Source organism: Peromyscus leucopus, chromosome 1 (assembly GCF_004664715.2).
Source record: "Peromyscus leucopus breed LL Stock chromosome 1, UCI_PerLeu_2.1, whole genome shotgun sequence".
NCBI lineage: Eukaryota > Metazoa > Chordata > Mammalia > Rodentia > Cricetidae > Peromyscus > Peromyscus leucopus.
The window spans coordinates 114643474-114661224 of NC_051063.1; the positions used below are offsets into that span (position 1 = coordinate 114643474).

Genomic DNA, 17751 nt, shown 5'->3' on the forward strand with positions numbered 1-17751 from the left:
ACAGGACAACTCCTGAAAACTGTCTCTGACCTGCACACACCCCATGGAACATGTGTGTGAGGGCATTCATACCACAAGAATATATAAAAGTATGGAAAGGGTTCTGACAATGCAACTCAGCAGTAGAGTGCTTGCCTAGCATGTGCCAGGTCCTAAATACACTTCCCAATACTAAGGAGGGGTGGAGCATTGCTTATGAGTCAAACATCAGAGGCTTTTAAAAGAAAGTTATAAAGAAGTCAGTTTTACAAAATATATTTTTTATCAAGTCACTCTAATCTAAGCCACACTAAAAACTATGTCGACAAGTTACATAAAGCAAGAGTTTAATGAAACAAATACTGGACTGCCTCAGCCAGCTACTGATCAGCTTTAGCCTGGCTTGCTTGACTAATACACCCATCAAATGTTCAACATTGTTTTCTCTCAGGAACCACACTGATTGACAGCAGCTGCTGTCTCTCAGGAATCTGAGAGAACAAAATTCCTCTTTGTAGCTTGTTCTTATTTACATAACTATCACACTCTCTTCCCGGAAACCATAACTTCTCATTTAATTCCTTCTTGCTGATGTTATTGTTTACTTTGTGGACATTTCTCCATCACAGATATCTGAAATGTCTCAGTCTTCTTGGTTTAATTTAACATTTAAATGAAGAACCAACCCAACTTCTCTATCTCAAAGTCTCTTTTATAGCAGCCATATATATGTATAGTATATTCACAGATACATTATCCCAACCCTTAGCTCCCAAATGAAAAGAGGCTAAATTGACACTTCATTCTATGAAAATAACCTTAACCTTACAACGATTTTGATCAAATATTACTACTGTAAACATTCTACTGCAAATACTTAATTTTCTTGCACCTTTCTCCCTTGCAGCCAATCACTTAGCAAATTCATTATCTTGGATGAACAAATAATTCATTCACATCCATACATGACTACAAATTAAAAAAAAAAAACCCACAGGGAATACAGTTGATGGTACAAGCTAGCCTAGCATGCATATAAACTCATTGGTTTGTAAAAATCACACCACTAGGCAAGCTGGCAGACACATAAATTCATGATTATCAACTTCACAAAAATAGGAAAGATTTCTACCAATCCTTATAGTCTTTTTTAGAGAACTCCAAAGTATCTTCAAACTTCCCTCTGCTTCTGTATCTTAGCCTACCATCCCAAACTCTCAGCTCATTAACTCTCAAAATGTTTCGTTCACTCAGATATAGTCACATGGAAAACAGTTTATTCAACAGGGTTCAAGGAGTCAGAAATCAAATTCCTATGAACCTCTCTACTACAATCTACAACATGCCTAAATATGTAACATAAAAATCTGTAGAAGTTGGTTTGGTAAACAATCCACCTATCCACCTCTCCTTGACTTTAAAATGGCTTAAAAAAAAAAAACCAAACAAACAAACGAAAACAACTTGATTTCATCTATTAAATGTCTTATATATGTCTACATTTTTCTGAAGATTTCTGCTTTAAGCCAGGTTGTAGTAGCACATGCCTTTAATGCAAGCACTTGGGAAGCAGAGACAAGTGGATCTCTGGGTCCAAAGCCAGCCTGGTCTGGTCTACAGAGTCAGGTCCAGGGCAGTCAGGGCTACACAGAGAAAATCTGTCCCCAAAACAGACATAAACAAACGAACAAACAAACCCTCCTAAAAATTTCACTTGAGTTAAATAGTTTATAGTTTCAAGAACAAGTTGAAGTACACAGGCAGCTCTTTAGGTCTCTAGGATGTGTAAGCTAGAAGGCAGTTTAGCTGGAAAAGCATTCACCAGAAATTTCTGTGGTGTCACACTCACTGTTCCTTTAACTGCTCATCACACCACAAGGACACTTGCTCAACTATGCTCATAGCAGCTTATAATTTAATAGCCAGAACCTGGAAACAACCTAGATGCCCTTCAACCGAAGAATGGATAAAGAAAATGTGGTACATATACACAATGGAGTACTACTCAGCAGTAAAAAACAGTGACAGCATGAAATTTGAAGGCAAATGAATAAACTAGAAAAAAAATCATCCTGAGTGAGGTAACTCAGACCCAGAAAGACAAACATGGTATGTATTCACTCATAAGTGGATATTAGCTGTAAAGGATAGCCATACTACAATCCACATACCAGAAAGGCTGGGTAACAAGGAGGGCCTAAGGGGGGACGCATGGATCTCCCAGGGAAGGGGAAATAGAGATTTTGTGGGTGGACTGGGGTCGGATAGAGATGAGGATCAGGTTGAGGGGTGGATGGAGGGGGAGAAAACTGAAAGGGATGACTGGAATGGGGGGCATTTCAGGGTCAGGTAGAAACCTGGAGCAAAGAAAAACTCCCAGGAGTCTACAAGGATGGCCCAGCTAAGATTCCTAACAATGGTGGATGCATAGCCTGAACTGGCCTTCTGTGACCGGAAGGACTTCAAGTGGAGGGATTGGAATGCTGGCCCAGCCACACGCCTTTAACCTACAGGGGTGGAGGGGTGGGGTAGGGTGCTATGGGTAGCATGGAGATTGTGTGAGTCACCAACCAATGACTGGTCTAGCCTCAGACCCATACCACAATAGTGAGTCCACCCCTGACACTGCTTGGAGTGCCAGGACTCAGAGGCTGGACAGCCCAGAGACCTAAGACAGAACCAAACACTATTAGAGGGAAAAAAAAAAGTAAACATAATGATACCTAAGGATATTCTGCTATATTTATAGATTGGTGACTACCCCAATTGTCACCAGAGAGGCTTCATCCACCAAATGATGGAAACAGATGCAGAGATCCACAACCAAGCATTGGACCGAGCTCAAGAATCCTGCTGAAGACAGGGAGCAGATTGTACCAGCCACAGTTGGTCGAGGACATCACAAAGGAACCCACAGAAACAACTAACCTGGGCTCATAGGAGCTCACCGAGACTGAACTGACAACCAAGGAGCCTGCATGGGATCAACGTAGGCCCTCTACATCTGTGTGACAATTGTGTGGCTTCGTCTATCTGTGGGACTCCTAGAAGTGGGAGCAGGTGCTATCTCTAATGCTTTGGCTGGCTCTTGGGAACTAGTCTTCATACTGGGTTGCCTTGCCAGCCTTAACACAAGGGGAGGACTTTAGTCCTACCTCAACTTGCTCTGTTGATACCCATGGGTGGCCTGCCCCTTTCTGAACAGAAATTGAGAAATGGATTGGGGGAGGAAGTGGGGAAGGGAGGGGATGGAAGGAGAAGGGAAGGGGAAACTTCATCAGGTTGTAAAATGAATGAATATATTTACAAAAAAAAAAAAATTTCAATGGCTCTTTCCTGAGCTACCATGACACAGCCTAAGGAAAAAAGCTGCCTATAAGACACTACTAGACATCAAAGTACCAGTCACATTAGTCATGTGATTAGTTCTTGTGCTTAAATGATCAGTACTCATAACGCAGAAAAATTAAACTCAACTTTTATATGCATGATGTCTCAGCTGGAAAAGGCACACACATAAGGGTGGGAAAAGAGACCCAATTTCATAAAGCTGTCTTCTGACCTCCACACATGTGCCATGGCATACACAGCTACCACTCCACCATGCACACAGGATGATAACTCATTTTTGGGAAAAAAATATAGAAGTGGACACTGTAGGCCCTGGCCTGAGAGCCGCAGTCACTCCCAAAGCCATCTACCTCTAAGTGGCTTATAGCAGCATGTTCCCAATGGCAGGGCCTAGGACCCAAAGGGTGCAGTTCTCAGCCCTGGGCTCCTGAAATGAGTGCTATGAAAGTGAATCCCTGGTTTCCCCTGTGACACAAGCACTCTTTGCTCTCTGCCTAGTTTTGCCTAGATTTTGGTATGAGGTATAGAGCTGAGCAATATAGGTGATCACCAACAAGCAACCCCAGCCTAGCTGCTTAAACTATATCAAGATGGGCTTTGTCATGAGCTGTACTGTGAGCATGGCAGCCAGGGTGCTCTTCATCACTTTTTCATGCCTCAGGATCAAGAACTAATGGGCAGCAATGGAAAACTATGCTGCATATTGGTGGCACCTTTGGCACTTTAAGACCATCAGAACAGCCACACAATGCATTTGGTGTCTGGGCATCTGTACTTTCTCATCCATCTCAATCCTTGTACTATGACAATGCTTTTTTTTCTTCTTAAGGAAAAAGGGAGAGGGAGGGGGAGGGAGGGAGAGACCGACCAGAATTAATAAAGAAAACTGGTGACGGCCCTGCCTTTCTCCTCTGTAACCCATGGATTATAGGCATACGCTATCACAACCGGCCACAAACAGTAAAGAACGAATGGAAAGACATCTTACGTTTAATAGAAACTAAACATGCTACAAGTGGCCCAGACAGATCTACACATTCAGTGATTCCTACTTTAAAATCCTGGCTGCAAGCAAGGATCTCTTGAGAACTCAAGGCCAGCCAGGGAAACATGAGGCCCTGTCTGTAACCAAAAGAACTAATTAAAATTCTTGGATGTTTTACCTACCAAAATTGACATACTGATCCTAAAAGCCTATGGAATTGCAAAGTAATCAGAAAAACTGAACATAATCAACTGAGTGGGTAGGAAATAGAGATGGGGGCTAGGGGAAGAAAATATAAGAAATGAAATCATACAGCAGGGTTATGTCACATAATTTTGTAAACATACTAAAAATTAACTATAAATTTTAAAAGGATGAATTTTTAATCATGAGAACTGTAACTCAATAAAGTTGTTATAATGATAAATAGAACTTTTAAAAAATCCTACACTACAAAAAGTATATGGCATTTCTCCAACAAAAAATAAAGTTTAACTATAAAACTGGGTAAAGTTCTGTAATTCACAATGTATAATTCTTGTTTTATAGCATTTGATATCTGAATTAGAAATGAAAACATAACTCACCCTCTCTTCACTTTTGTGAAGTCAAATGCAACTTGTCTGTATGAAACTGCCTTTTCATTTAGATATCTACTATACCGTCTAATAAATGTAGACATATCATACCCTGTAAAACAAAGTTTCATGAATGATTAAAATCTAAAGTTTATCTATTAAAACAACTTTATAATTCAACAGCAAAAATGATATCCCAACTACATTCAGCGATGCAAATTAAGTAATAATAAGTTTCACACTAAATTCCTAAAATTTTTTAGAGTCATATTAAAAGTCAAGTGTATTATATATGGCTTTAAAAACTTTTCCCTTACAATTTCACTAAAAATAAGTCTGTTTTGCTTCATCTGACCCATATGCCTATACCTGACTTTTCAGGAGTTAGAAAAACATGTTCCATTTCATGATTTAAGAACCTCAGAACTCAGTCTTAACACCCAGCAGAACCATAATTCCACCACTCAAATCAAATCAAGTTTCTATTTTTATAGTTGTGAAACCTTTAGCTGTGTATTATTTAGGACAAGTGTACTCACATGTGCCAACCTTATAAGAAATAAGAAAAGCACTGTCCCATAAAAAGGAAAGTAATATGTATACTGAATACAGAGTTTAATGAGTATTTTCAATAAATTGTAAATTTATATAAATCATTCTAACATTGTTTCATCATAATCAGCAACACAAAACTTCAACAGTATTATTTTTTAAGATACCAGAAACCATGTATTTTAGCTACTGTCTGGGTCAAAGGTCTATAAATTTTTGCTCCCTGATGAAAAATAAGTCAGTTTCTTTTAACTCGGCTTCTTCAAACAGATTGAATTTGACTCAATCTCTGCTTTGTAAAAAGACAATAACAACACGCATGCGGGCATGCACTCGAGCACACACACATACAACTGGATTTGGTATTTAGAAAGTCAGAACAAAACAGACAAGGGGAAAAGGAATTACTGCTGCCACCCAGTTTCATCCCTGTTAATGTACTGGATAAAACACTACTGGGTTTGTGGTCCACGCTGTTCCCTCCCCTAATCTAGTCTTCCTTATCTTGACAGGGAAAATACTTCCTGCTCTTCAAGCCTCAATCAATTTACTTAAAAGTTCTCTTTAACCTTTCATGCTCTAGTATCATTCCCTCAAATATAACTAGTAGCTACTGCTTATAAAGCAGGTCTATCCTACTGACTAGACTAGTTTGCTTATAGTTTATACACCAGATACCAGACTCCACCCAACAAAACACTGGTACACCAGTAATCAAAATTACTTTCCAAAAATCTCAATGAGTAAACGTTAACTATTATTTAATATTATTGCTAAAAACTTTATAGACTATGTATTTGTTTGTTTTGTTTTGTCAAGAGAGGGTGTTTCTCTGTGTAGCCTTGGTTGTCCTGGAACTCACTTTGTAGACCTCAAACTCAGAGATCTAACTCTCTCTGGCTCCCAAGTGCTGGGATTAAATGTGTGTACCACCATCACCTGGCTAGAATGTATGTTTTAAAAACATACATAAATAAGTATGTGTATGTGTCTGCCTATATATGTGTGTGTCTGTGTACGTGTGCATGTTCCTGGCTACTGCATGCACAAGGAGGCCAAAGGACAACTTGCAAAACTCGGTTCTTTCTTTCCACAATGTAGGTCTAAGGATCAACCATGGTCAGGTTTGGCAAGAGGTGCCCTTACCTACTGGGCCATCTCACCAAGAATATATTCTATAAGGTAGGCTGAAATGCTAAACAACTAATCTACCTCTTCAAAAAAGAATAAAAGTCTAAAAATCTTTACCACTAACTATTTAATTTCTGGGTCTTGAAAGATGGCTATGTGGTTAAAAGGCCCAGCCCCTCTTACAAAGAACCAAGATTCAACTCCCAGCACCCACATGGCAGCTAACAACCATCTGTAATTCCAGTTTCAAGGAATTGAATGCCCTTACCCAGCCTCTGTAAGCACACACATAAAATAAAAATACAAGTTAGAAATATTAAGACAAATTTATTTAATTTTTCAAGGAAATGAAAATTAGTAACTAATGAAACAAAAACCAACTGTATGTTTAGACTCTATAGCTACTATTTGTATACATTTTTTTCACCAAAAGTTTTAAAGTAAAAGTTAAACAAGAACCAAGAAGTATCAATAAAAAGATCTGCAAGCACCAGGCAGTGATGCCCCATGCCTTTAATCCCAGCACTTGGGAGGCAGAGCCAGGTGGATCTCTATGAGTTCCAGGCCAGCCTGGTCTACAGAGCGAGAGCCAGGACAGGGACCAAAAATACATAGAGAAACTCTGTCTCGGGGGTGGGGTGGGGGAGATGTGCAAGCAGCAAAGCAGGATATGATGGTCATGCCTATAATTCCAACACTTGGGAGGCTGAGGCAAAGGACTGCCATGAAGTCCAGGCCTGCCTAAGCTACTGAGATCCTGTTTCAAAAAACAAAACAAAAGCAAAAGCAAAAGTAACAAAAAAAAAAAAAAAAAAAAGGAGATGATAAACAAGCAGTTTCTATCTTCCCTGAAAGAGAAGCCCCATTTTTATTATACCTATCAGTCTATTCTGTAGTATTTATTTTTAAAAATATTCTTAATGCCGGGCAGGCGGTGGTGGCGCACACCTTTAATCCCAGCACTTGGGGGGCAAGAGCCAGGCAGATCTCTGTGAGTTCAAGGCCAGCCAGGTCTACAGAGCGAGTTACAGGACAGGCACCAAAACTACACAGAGAAAACCCTGTCTCAAAAAACTAAAAAATTCTTAATATTACAAAAAAGGGAGTATTGCTATTTTCCCCCTTAGTATGCTCCTCTTATTAAAATAAACTGAATGAGGGGCAGGAGAAATGCTTCCAAGGTTAATATCTCTTGCTATTCTTACAGAGGACCAGAGTTCCCAGCACTCACAATCACCTCCAACTCCAGCTCCATAGGATCTGATGCCCTCTGCCTTCTTCTGGCTTCCAAGGGAAGCCACACATGTGTGTGCATCCAAATATGCAGATATATTCACACATAACATAAATAAATAAATCTTTTAAAGTTAAATAATATTAATTAATTAAATTCTGTAACACTGGGTCCTATGCATTTATATTCCAGAATCACTGGAAGCAGACTCATCATAAGCAGTATTTCCGTTCATGCTAAGTCATACTTGCATTTAGCAAAAGGAAACACACATTGAACTAAAAATGCACCAAGTTCTTCTCATTTTGCCACTGTGAGAACTATAGTCTCAGCACTCACCTCACTATAGGACAGGGCAATGACTAAACAGTCTCAATGGCTTCAAAAATCAGTCTCTCTGACCCAACTTCACCTCGGGCTGTTGTCCTTACAGCACACACTTTCTTCTCCCCTAAAAAATCTTGCCCAGGTCCCTTACTACATTATAAAATTCAAGCCCATCAAAGTCTTCTATTAGGTTTTGAATAGCTTCTTGAGGGCTGTCTACCACTACATGTTCTCCAATGTGTCATGCATACACTCGGTTCATACTCACTTTTCCTTACTCACTTTTCCTATCACAATCTTAAATATTTCAAAACTTGTACATCTGTACAAGTGAACTTAGATTAAGGAATATCTTCCACCTCTCCAAGCCCTGAACAGGTCTCACCTCTGAAGATACTTCCCAGACGGAACCTCACTGTTAATATTACCAAATAGGTTAGCGATCCTTTATGTGGTCCTTCCTAGCTCTGACAGTCTATAATATTAATGTCCCAGTTCTGGACAACAGACCCATTAAAACAGAATGGACATAGATAGTTATAACCAAATATGGCAATTTAAAGTGACTAGATTCAAAGTGAAAAAAAAGGGAACTGTTAAGAGAAGCACAGGAGGTATCAGGTGGCATGCTCAACTCAAAAATCTATACTTGTGTAAAAGTGTTGTTATGTAACACATATACTGAATATAGACAATGAAAAATCTTTTAAAGTTAAATAAAAAAGGAACAGTCATGTTATCAATGTCAGTAACACTACACTCAACTTTGTCCCTACAATGTATAATGTCAACTATATTTCTTGTAATAAAACAAAACCAGAAAGCAGCGAGAACAGTTAAGGTAAATATCCATATAATGTGCCCGGCATTATCCTAAGCACTTTAGGGTTAGTTATTAACTAAGTTAAGCCACATAACAACTACTGAGCAGTGACTATCATCATTTCTAATTTTACAGACAGCAACAAACACAGAGGTCAAGTAAACTTGCTCAAGTCCATGTAGTTCTAAATGGTAAAGCATTGGCAGTGCAGCTCCAGAGTCCATGTTTGCAACTACCCTGCACTGCCTCTCAGAGATTAAGGTGCTAACTACAACATCAACCTTAAGTTCAATTAAAAGGCATTCACTAAAATGTGATTTGAAACATCAATATGTTAATATAGTTAAATGCTGCAGTAATCATTATATGGAGTTACTCTTGGTTTTTCAGAAAAAAAAAGTCTTTACCTTGCAATCCACTTTTATCCAAAAAATTGCTTAAGTTAAACAATGTGTTTCTTGAAGCCAAATACTGAATGAAACGCTGGAAAACAAACAATTACAAAAAATTATGGTACTGCCATCTTATAAACTTTTAATTTGAAAGTAGGAGGAAAGTGATGGTTAACCTATTTCAGTGAGCTTATTTCAATTTCCCATCCTCACATAAACATAAAAACATAATAGTTTTCATCAGTACAGACATTTATTACAACCTGGTGACCGCACCTGCAATACTAAAGTCAAAATAATTAAATGAATTAAGCACTTATAAACTACAATCAATACTTGTCTTTACTATAGCATAGCAGGACAGATAAGAATAGCCAGATCATTTCTGTACTTTTTAACTCATTTATTTATTCTGTTTTGTACGACATGCCATGACACATATGGGGAGGTCAGAGGACAACCTCCGGGGCTCAGCTCCACACACACCCCCCATGCAAGTTCTAGAGAACAAACTTAGATCGTCACACTTGGTAGCAAGTGGCTCTGCCTACTGAACTGTCTCAGCAGCTCTGTTTTTTTTTTTTAGACAGAGCCTTACATATTATTTCCCAGCTTCATCTTAAGCCCTTTGCACAACAAGCACTTACTCACCAAGCTCTCTCTCTAGCTCCAATAGCTGGATTTTTGGAGGTCCAATTTTTGTGATTTTTAAAAAACAAAATATTCCTAATCATACAAGACAATGTTAAAGAGACTTCCTTCTCCACTGATTAGGTTAAAATACATTAAACTACTCACTTCAGAGTTTATGATACAATCACAGCATCATGGACTCCATTGAAAACACAGCTCTTTAATCTCATTTCCTTCATCTGTCACCAAAGGTGACTACTTTGTTGAAGCAGGCATAGTTTCTACACACTTTCTGACAACTTATGTATGTACACATTGATACAATTTTATACTATATTTGAAATTTACAGACTAAGTGTAATGCACTCCTAAGACTCAGGAGCCTAAGGAAATTGGAAGAAGAATCTGAAGCAAGCCCTGGCTACAACAAAAAAGTAAGTCAGATATGGTGTACAAACATGCAATTCAACAGTCAGGACACTGGCACAAGTTCAAGAATAGCCATGGATATGATATAAAGTGAGTTCTAGGCAAGCCAGGAATGCACAGCAAGACTTTGTTTCAAACAAACAAACAAAACACTTTTAAAAATTAATTTACAGGGCTGGAGAGATGGCTCAGCGGTTAAGAACACTGGCTGTTCTTCCAGAGGTCCTGAGTTCAATTCCCAGCAACCACATGTTGGCTCACAATCATCGGTAATAAGATCTGATGCCCTCTTCTGGCCTGTAAGCATACATGTAGGCAGAATGCTGTATCCATAATAAATAAATAAATAAATAAATACATAAATATTTAAAAAAAATTTTAAAAATTAATTTACAGAAGTACCATACAGTACTTTTTCAATATATACAACTCAACAAAATGATCCCCTACTACACATCTACTATAAATAGCCTAGTGTTCTAACAAATGCATAGCTATTCGTTTATAGATATTTAGTCCCTCCTAAAATTCTCTATTAACAATACATTGCCATCTTTGTATTTGGTATCCACATGCAAATCATTGTCAGGACATACGTTAGGCTGGACTATTAGGCTAGTACATCTCTTCAAAACACCTCAAAATGTTCTCCAAAGTTACCCTAACTGTACTTCAATACAACTCCAGACACACAGAGGGGAACATCTCTCATTTCACTTCTTCGGGTTCCCTTTCCCCTCCCCACTGTTTTCAAACACGTAGTAGCTTACTACCAATTACACTGTCCCCCTGTCTGACCTTCATATGACATCACCCCAAACTGACAAGCAAGCATTTTATAAATCAGACCTATGTTTCATCTTTATCCTGAAAAAAGCCTGTTTTAAAAACATAAAAACATCATAACTGTGATTTTTACAGGCTTTCATAACAATTTTTCTTCCCTTCATACTCTAGTATAACATGTATTTTATATCAAGACATTTCAGACAAGTCTTTAGGAGTAATAAATCTCATGGCTTTAATGAAGTTTTGATTTATGTCTCTAAAAGCAACCTAGTAACTCAAGCATTATGTCACCAATCTGACAAATAGCAAGGCTTCACAGTTTCTCATTTGGTGTAGTTCAGAACTCACCATCCTAAAAGTATCATTTCAAAAATGCCAATATATTGGTAATGTTGAAGCTGCCTGATAGGTACATAAGCAATTAATACAAGTCTTTCTGATTCACTTTGCTTGAAATTTTTTGTGATAAAATGTTTGGAACCTTTGTCTACAAATTTTAGTCACCAAGAATTTATTATGCTGTAATGTATTCTTTCTTAAACTGTGGGTAAGACTGCATATGGTTAACAGAACTGAACATGGGAGTTGTGAAAATTCTGGCAACAGTAAAAGGGTTCTACATGGGCAAGAACCAAAATTAATTTAAAATAAAAAACATACTAAATCCAGTGTTTCTGGAAGCACTCATTTGGTTATGAACATATAACACACACACTTTGCTCTGTGCATGCCATCACACCATTGGACACCAACAAATGCTGCCTGAATGTCTCGCTCAGATGAGACCACTGTGTGCCATGAACTTCTGTGACTTCACATATACAAGACAAAATTTTCTGTTCTTATACAATCATGATATAATTATGAAAAAGAAATGTGGGGCATTTACCCACCAACCCCACAGTTCCCCAGAGTTTTCTTGAGTGCAAGCAGCAGGAAATATTAGACAGAAGACTTTAGGTTGTGGAGATGAACAGATAGAGAATACAGGATAGCCTGGAGAGGGCTTGGAACCTATTCCAACAGCCCTGACTGTCTCTGCCTTAGGGTATTTATAGAAACGCCAAGGGGTGGAGCAAAAGACCTCCCCCCAGCACAGCCAAGTGCAGACCATCTCAGACACCTGCACTAAGGTCCGTGATCCAATCATCCTCTCTATGCAGACCTGCTGGGTAAAGCCACAAGGAACCTGAAAATGGGCTCCCACAAAGAAACCTCTTAATATTTTCTGTCATTCCTCAGCATATATCATCTAAATAATCTTTAGATGTCACTGTGTCAGAATGTTTGATTTAAAAAAATTTGTTTGAGTTGTTAACTCAAGTTTCCAACAAAAAAACATTAAAGGCCACTGAAATGACCCAGCCAAGTATAGGTGTTTGCTGTCAAGCCAGATAACCTGAGTTCAATCCTCAGAGACTACAGTGAAAGGACTCAGAGACTACAAATTACTCTCTGAAACTGTCCTCTGACCTCCACACATGTGTGGTAGTGTATGTGCGCACATGCAAACAAACAGAAATACATGTAATTTTTTTTTTTTTTTTTTTTTTGAGACAGGGTTTCTCTGTGTAGCTTTGCGCCTTTCCTGGAACTCACTTGGTAGCCCAGGCTGGCCTCGAACTCACAGAGATTCGCCTGCCTCTGCCTCCCGAGTGCTGGGATTAAAGGCGTGAGCCACCACCGCCTGGCTATACATGTAATTTTTAAAATGATTTTTAAAATTTGGTTTAAGATTAGGAAAAAAATTTCTAACAATTTCTGAGACATCTCTAAGCATACTTCTGCCATTTTGTAGAATGTATAATGAGAAGGGGCTTTCTCAACATTGATGATTCTAAAATCAATGTATCAATCAACTGTAAAAACCCTGAAGATGTTTATATCCTGCAATATCAAATATTTATCCAAGACTTAAGTTACTTTTTAAACTTTCTTCCCTTATTCATTGTGTGCTCATGATGTGTGCGGGGGTAGAAAGCCACAGTGCATGTGTGGAGGGTCAGCGGAGGACAGTTTGCAGGAACAGGTTCTCTCCTTCCACCATGTACTGACTCAGGGTGTCAAGCATGACACTTTCACCTGCTGAGCTATCTTACTAGCCCCACAATTTAATTCTTTATGAAAATATAAGAGATCATATTTATGCCATTAACATACAACTTGGTATTTTAATGAATAAAGTTTTATATAAAATTGTTTAAAATATACTTCTTTATACTTTGTTATCAATATAAAGTATATTATCAGTATAAAGTATAGGATCTGTATACCTAATTTCTTTTTTACATTTTTTTTTATATTTTGTGTGTATGTGTACACTCATACCACAGCCCACTTGTAGGGGTAAGAAGACAACTTTGTGCAGTTCTTCTCTCCTCCTAAAATGTGAGGTCTGGGACACAACTTAGGGGGCCAAGCTTGTAGCAAGTGCCTTAAGCCACTAAGCCATTCCACTAAAGCTAATACACATATTTTATATACCCACATACCTGAGATCACATAAAACTCTCTTGGGCAAAGGGGAGTCATGAGAAGCCTAGGTTATTTTCATAATACTGACAAGAAATGTAAAGCAGACAGAAATGACTTGTTCAAGCCAATTATGCAGAAAATAAGATAGGAGTTCCTAGCTATCCCATGGTAAGACCCTGAGACAGAATCAACCTTTAGAGATTCTTCTTTGTGTGTCCAGGTTTCTCTACCTTAACACCAGTGGCAATTGGGACAGATCATCCCTTGATTCTATCCTATCTATTACAAGGAACAGCCATGACCTCTACCTACCAGGTAATAGCAGATCTCTTCTAGTGGTAAACAAATGTTCTAGGGTGAAACATTATTTCCTTCCCTGATAAGAGCTACCATTCTATGGTATTCCCATAACCACAGCATAAAGGAACCCTATGTACACCTTGTCAGAGGCTACAGAGTTGCCAGTGGATAAACCTGAGTTGAGAAGAAAAAAGAGAAAGAAGAGTGCAGGGGGAGAGACAGGAGAAGCAAAGCAAGGCGCACACTTAGCTGCTTTAGGGGAAGTAAACAGGAGTTTACGTACAAAGCACAGTGAAATGCTCTTTCGCCTATCTGTTGGCCAACTGTTAGAAACAGCAGTCAACTTTCTATTTTCCTTTATATCAATACTGGTTTGCAGTACCACTGCCTCATTTACAACATCTGAAAACTAATGCTGATACTCTGCCTCTTTGCCTGGTATTAGAGTTGGTTGTATTTGTGGCTCCTGAAATTCTTCAGAATGAATACCCTTAAGCAAACACATTGTGTTAAAAGTAGAAACTACTATTGTAGTTGAGGCCAAAATGTTTTGAGTTACATTTAAGCTAGCATATCCTAACACTTCAATCAGATCTATGAAGTGGCTGGAATGAGTTTAAAAGCAACTGGGTAACACATGTCCTTAACAGTTGCTGCAAGATTACCTAGTACACATTTCAGGCAGCACTTGCAGATTTTTAAAAAGGACAAACAAATCTCAATATGATGCTATAATATGAATAATCTGAAAGCTCAATTTCCAGTATGGATATTAGTTAAGGAAACTGAAAAAAAAATACACAATTTTATAAGCAGAGGTAGTGCACTCAGGAGGCAGAGGCAGGTGGATCTCTGAGTTCAAGGCCAGCTTGGTCTACAGAGAAGCCTGGTCTACAAAGAGGGTTCCAGGAAAAAAAAAGGGGAGGGGTGTGGCTAGAGAGACAGATGATGGCTCAGCTGTTAAGAGCACTGGCTGCTCTTCCTGAGGATTCAGGTTCCATTTCTAGAATTCACATTGCAGCTCACAACTGTAACTCCAGTTCTAGGGGACCTGTTACCCTCACACGGACATACATGCAGGTAAATCACCAATGCATATAAAATAAAAATAAATTATTAAAAAAAAACTGGATTATAAAACTATTTGACGATGATAAACAAAACAGAACATGGTGATACTTATAATAAGCGGAACACACAAACAAGCCAAATACAGTTTTGTATCCAGAGTATGATTACTGCTACAAAACAAGCAAACAACAAAAAACAAAAAACAAAAAACAACAAAAAAAAAAAACCCCACTTTCAGACAAGAACCAGAAGGGAGGGCTGGGAAGTGGTGGTGCATGCCTTTAATCCCAGCACTTGGGAGGCACAGCCAGGAGGATCTCTGTGAGTTAGAGGCCAGCCTAGTCTACAGAGCGAGCTCCAAGGCAGGCTCCAAAACTACACAGAGAAACCCTGTCTCAAAAAACCAAAAAACAACCAGAAGGGAATACAAAAATGTGCCAGGAATTAAGATTTGTTGGAGTAATATAGCTGCAGGAAAATTCCTCTTTAATTCTGAACTTTAGTAATGCTGAATTGGTATTTGTCAAAGAAGAGCAGAGTTTCCCCTGATTGAAAAGCCTAAGAAAAGATAGTAAGTGAATGACAGATATCAGAAAACCATGATCTTCAGAAATCAAACAGGATAAGAAAGCCTTTCTCATCCCCTTGAGAACTATCTTGGGATGCATCTTTTCTTTTTTTTTTTTTTTTTTTTGGTTTTTCGAGACAGGGTTTCTCTGTGTAGCTTTGCGCCTTTCCTGGAGCTCACTTGGTAGCCCAGGCTGGCCTCGAACTCACCGAGATCCGCCTGCCTCTGCCTCCCGAGTGCTGGGATTAAAGGCGTGCGCCACCACCGCCCGGCAAGGGATGCATCTTTTCTTTACAAATTACTAATATAGATTTATCTAGTTTCATTCAATTATTCCACAACAGCTTCATTAAATGTAACGTCACAAGTAAATAGAGCAGCTGAGAAACCCATTCAAGGTTAAGAACCAAACAGTGATTGATAGGCTGTTGTGGAAAACAAGATGATTCTTTCCAGACAGAAAATCCATCAAGGCCTCTATGTAGGTCCTACTGGTTTACCCTTCTGAGCAGCAAAGGCACCAGGAACCCCTCTATGATGAAGACATTCTTTATCAGTCCCTCTCAGCAAAACATCACTTTAGTACTCAACAGCATAATCCTCCACTAAGCCAAGTATTTCCAAAGACAAACACATGCAGTCAGACAGTAACTCAATGGATAATGGTGATGATGATGATGATAATCAGGTAGATATGGACATAAAGTTTATAAATGAAGACTGTAAAAACCAGTGCTGCTTATGAAACCTAATGCTTAGAATTATCTCTGCTTCTTCATTTCATTATTGAAGTCCTGTGTGCTCTGACCTATGTTCTACTTTCTAGATTATTCACCATTTTTCTTCAAGTTGCAGGATCTAAGATTTTTATTTTTGGCCATACAACTTGTTCTTTTTATCTACATTCAGCTGCAGGAGTAATCATCAAAGTTTCAATGAGCAAAGCAAGTTAAATAATCAGTAATCATATCAATATACTTGGCATACTTTTGCCATACATTTTTGACATACTTTTCAAGTTTTTCCTGGGCTGGCAAGATGTCTCAGCATGTAAACGTGGATGCCCTGTAAGCCTGATGACTTAAGTTTGACCCCTGAAGCCCAACCTCCCACCCCACACAATAATAAAATACTTTTTAAAAAGTTATTCTTACCTCATTTCCATACACCATCAAATGATGAGTTGTAATGAGTGATTTGAAGACCACCACCCAACTACTGTTAGTAGTTCTTTCAAACAAACTGTCTGCCAACTGTGGGATGTTCACATTCATCTCATTTGTACACTGAATTAGGTCTGTAATTTAAAAAGAAAAAGGTTAATTTATTCTCTCATTTTGATTTACTGCTAGTGCAGTAACGAATATAAAAAAAAAAATCTAACAAAGTAGAACAACAGTTTGAACAAACTGTTAAAATTCAAGAGGGCTAGCCGGGCGGTGGTGGCGCACGCCTTTAATCCCAGCACTTGGGAGGCAGAGCCAGGCGGATCTCTGTGAGTTCGAGGCCAGCCTGGGCTACCAAGTGAGTCCCAGGAAAGGCGCAAAGCTACACAGAGAAACCCTGTCTCAAAAAAACAAAAAACAAAAAAAAAAATTCAGGAGGGCTAGCAGGATAGCTCAGCAGGTAAGGGCACTTGTTACCAAGCCTGATAACCCAAGTTTAAAATCCAGGACCCAAAGTGTGAGAGAGCTGGACTGACCAACCTACCTACCTACACACACACACACACACACACACACACACACACACACACACGTTCAATCTTATGTGGCATGCACATTTGCACATATACACAATACAATTAACTGGTAATAAATAAATTCATAAAGAGTAAATCAGAGTAGTACTCGTTAGTCTTACATAAATGATCAGTATCAAAATATTAAGTCAGCTCCCTTAGGTGACATTATTCAGCGTCAGAGGCCTCATTCATCTCAAAAGGAACTGCTCTGGAACACTAAGGAGTTACCGCAGCCTTACTGCCTATAACTTTTGACGTTACAATTCTGGCTGTATTCATCCTTTAGAGTTAAATCTGTACCTTTTACTTTTTTTAAAAATCTATCAAAAGAAATCACATTATCTAGAAGCTTGAGCAGGAAGAAGGCTGGCCACCTGTACAAGTGTCTGC

At 38.7% G+C, this 17751-nt stretch overlaps 1 protein-coding gene across 19 annotated transcripts in view; it reads right to left on the reverse strand.

The window, feature by feature from the left end:
- Picalm (phosphatidylinositol binding clathrin assembly protein) overlaps positions 1-17751 on the reverse strand; it is a 90911-nt gene that overhangs the window by 41085 nt on the left and 32075 nt on the right. For all 19 annotated transcript variants that reach the window (XM_028873439.2, XM_028873431.2, XM_028873436.2 and 16 more), the window contains exons 2-4: positions 16772-16914; positions 9368-9443; positions 4903-5005 (exon numbers count right to left, since the gene is read on the reverse strand). In XM_028873439.2, coding sequence (XP_028729272.1) covers positions 4903-5005; positions 9368-9443; positions 16772-16914 — 322 coding nt within the window. The remainder of the gene's footprint in view (positions 1-4902; positions 5006-9367; positions 9444-16771; positions 16915-17751) is intronic.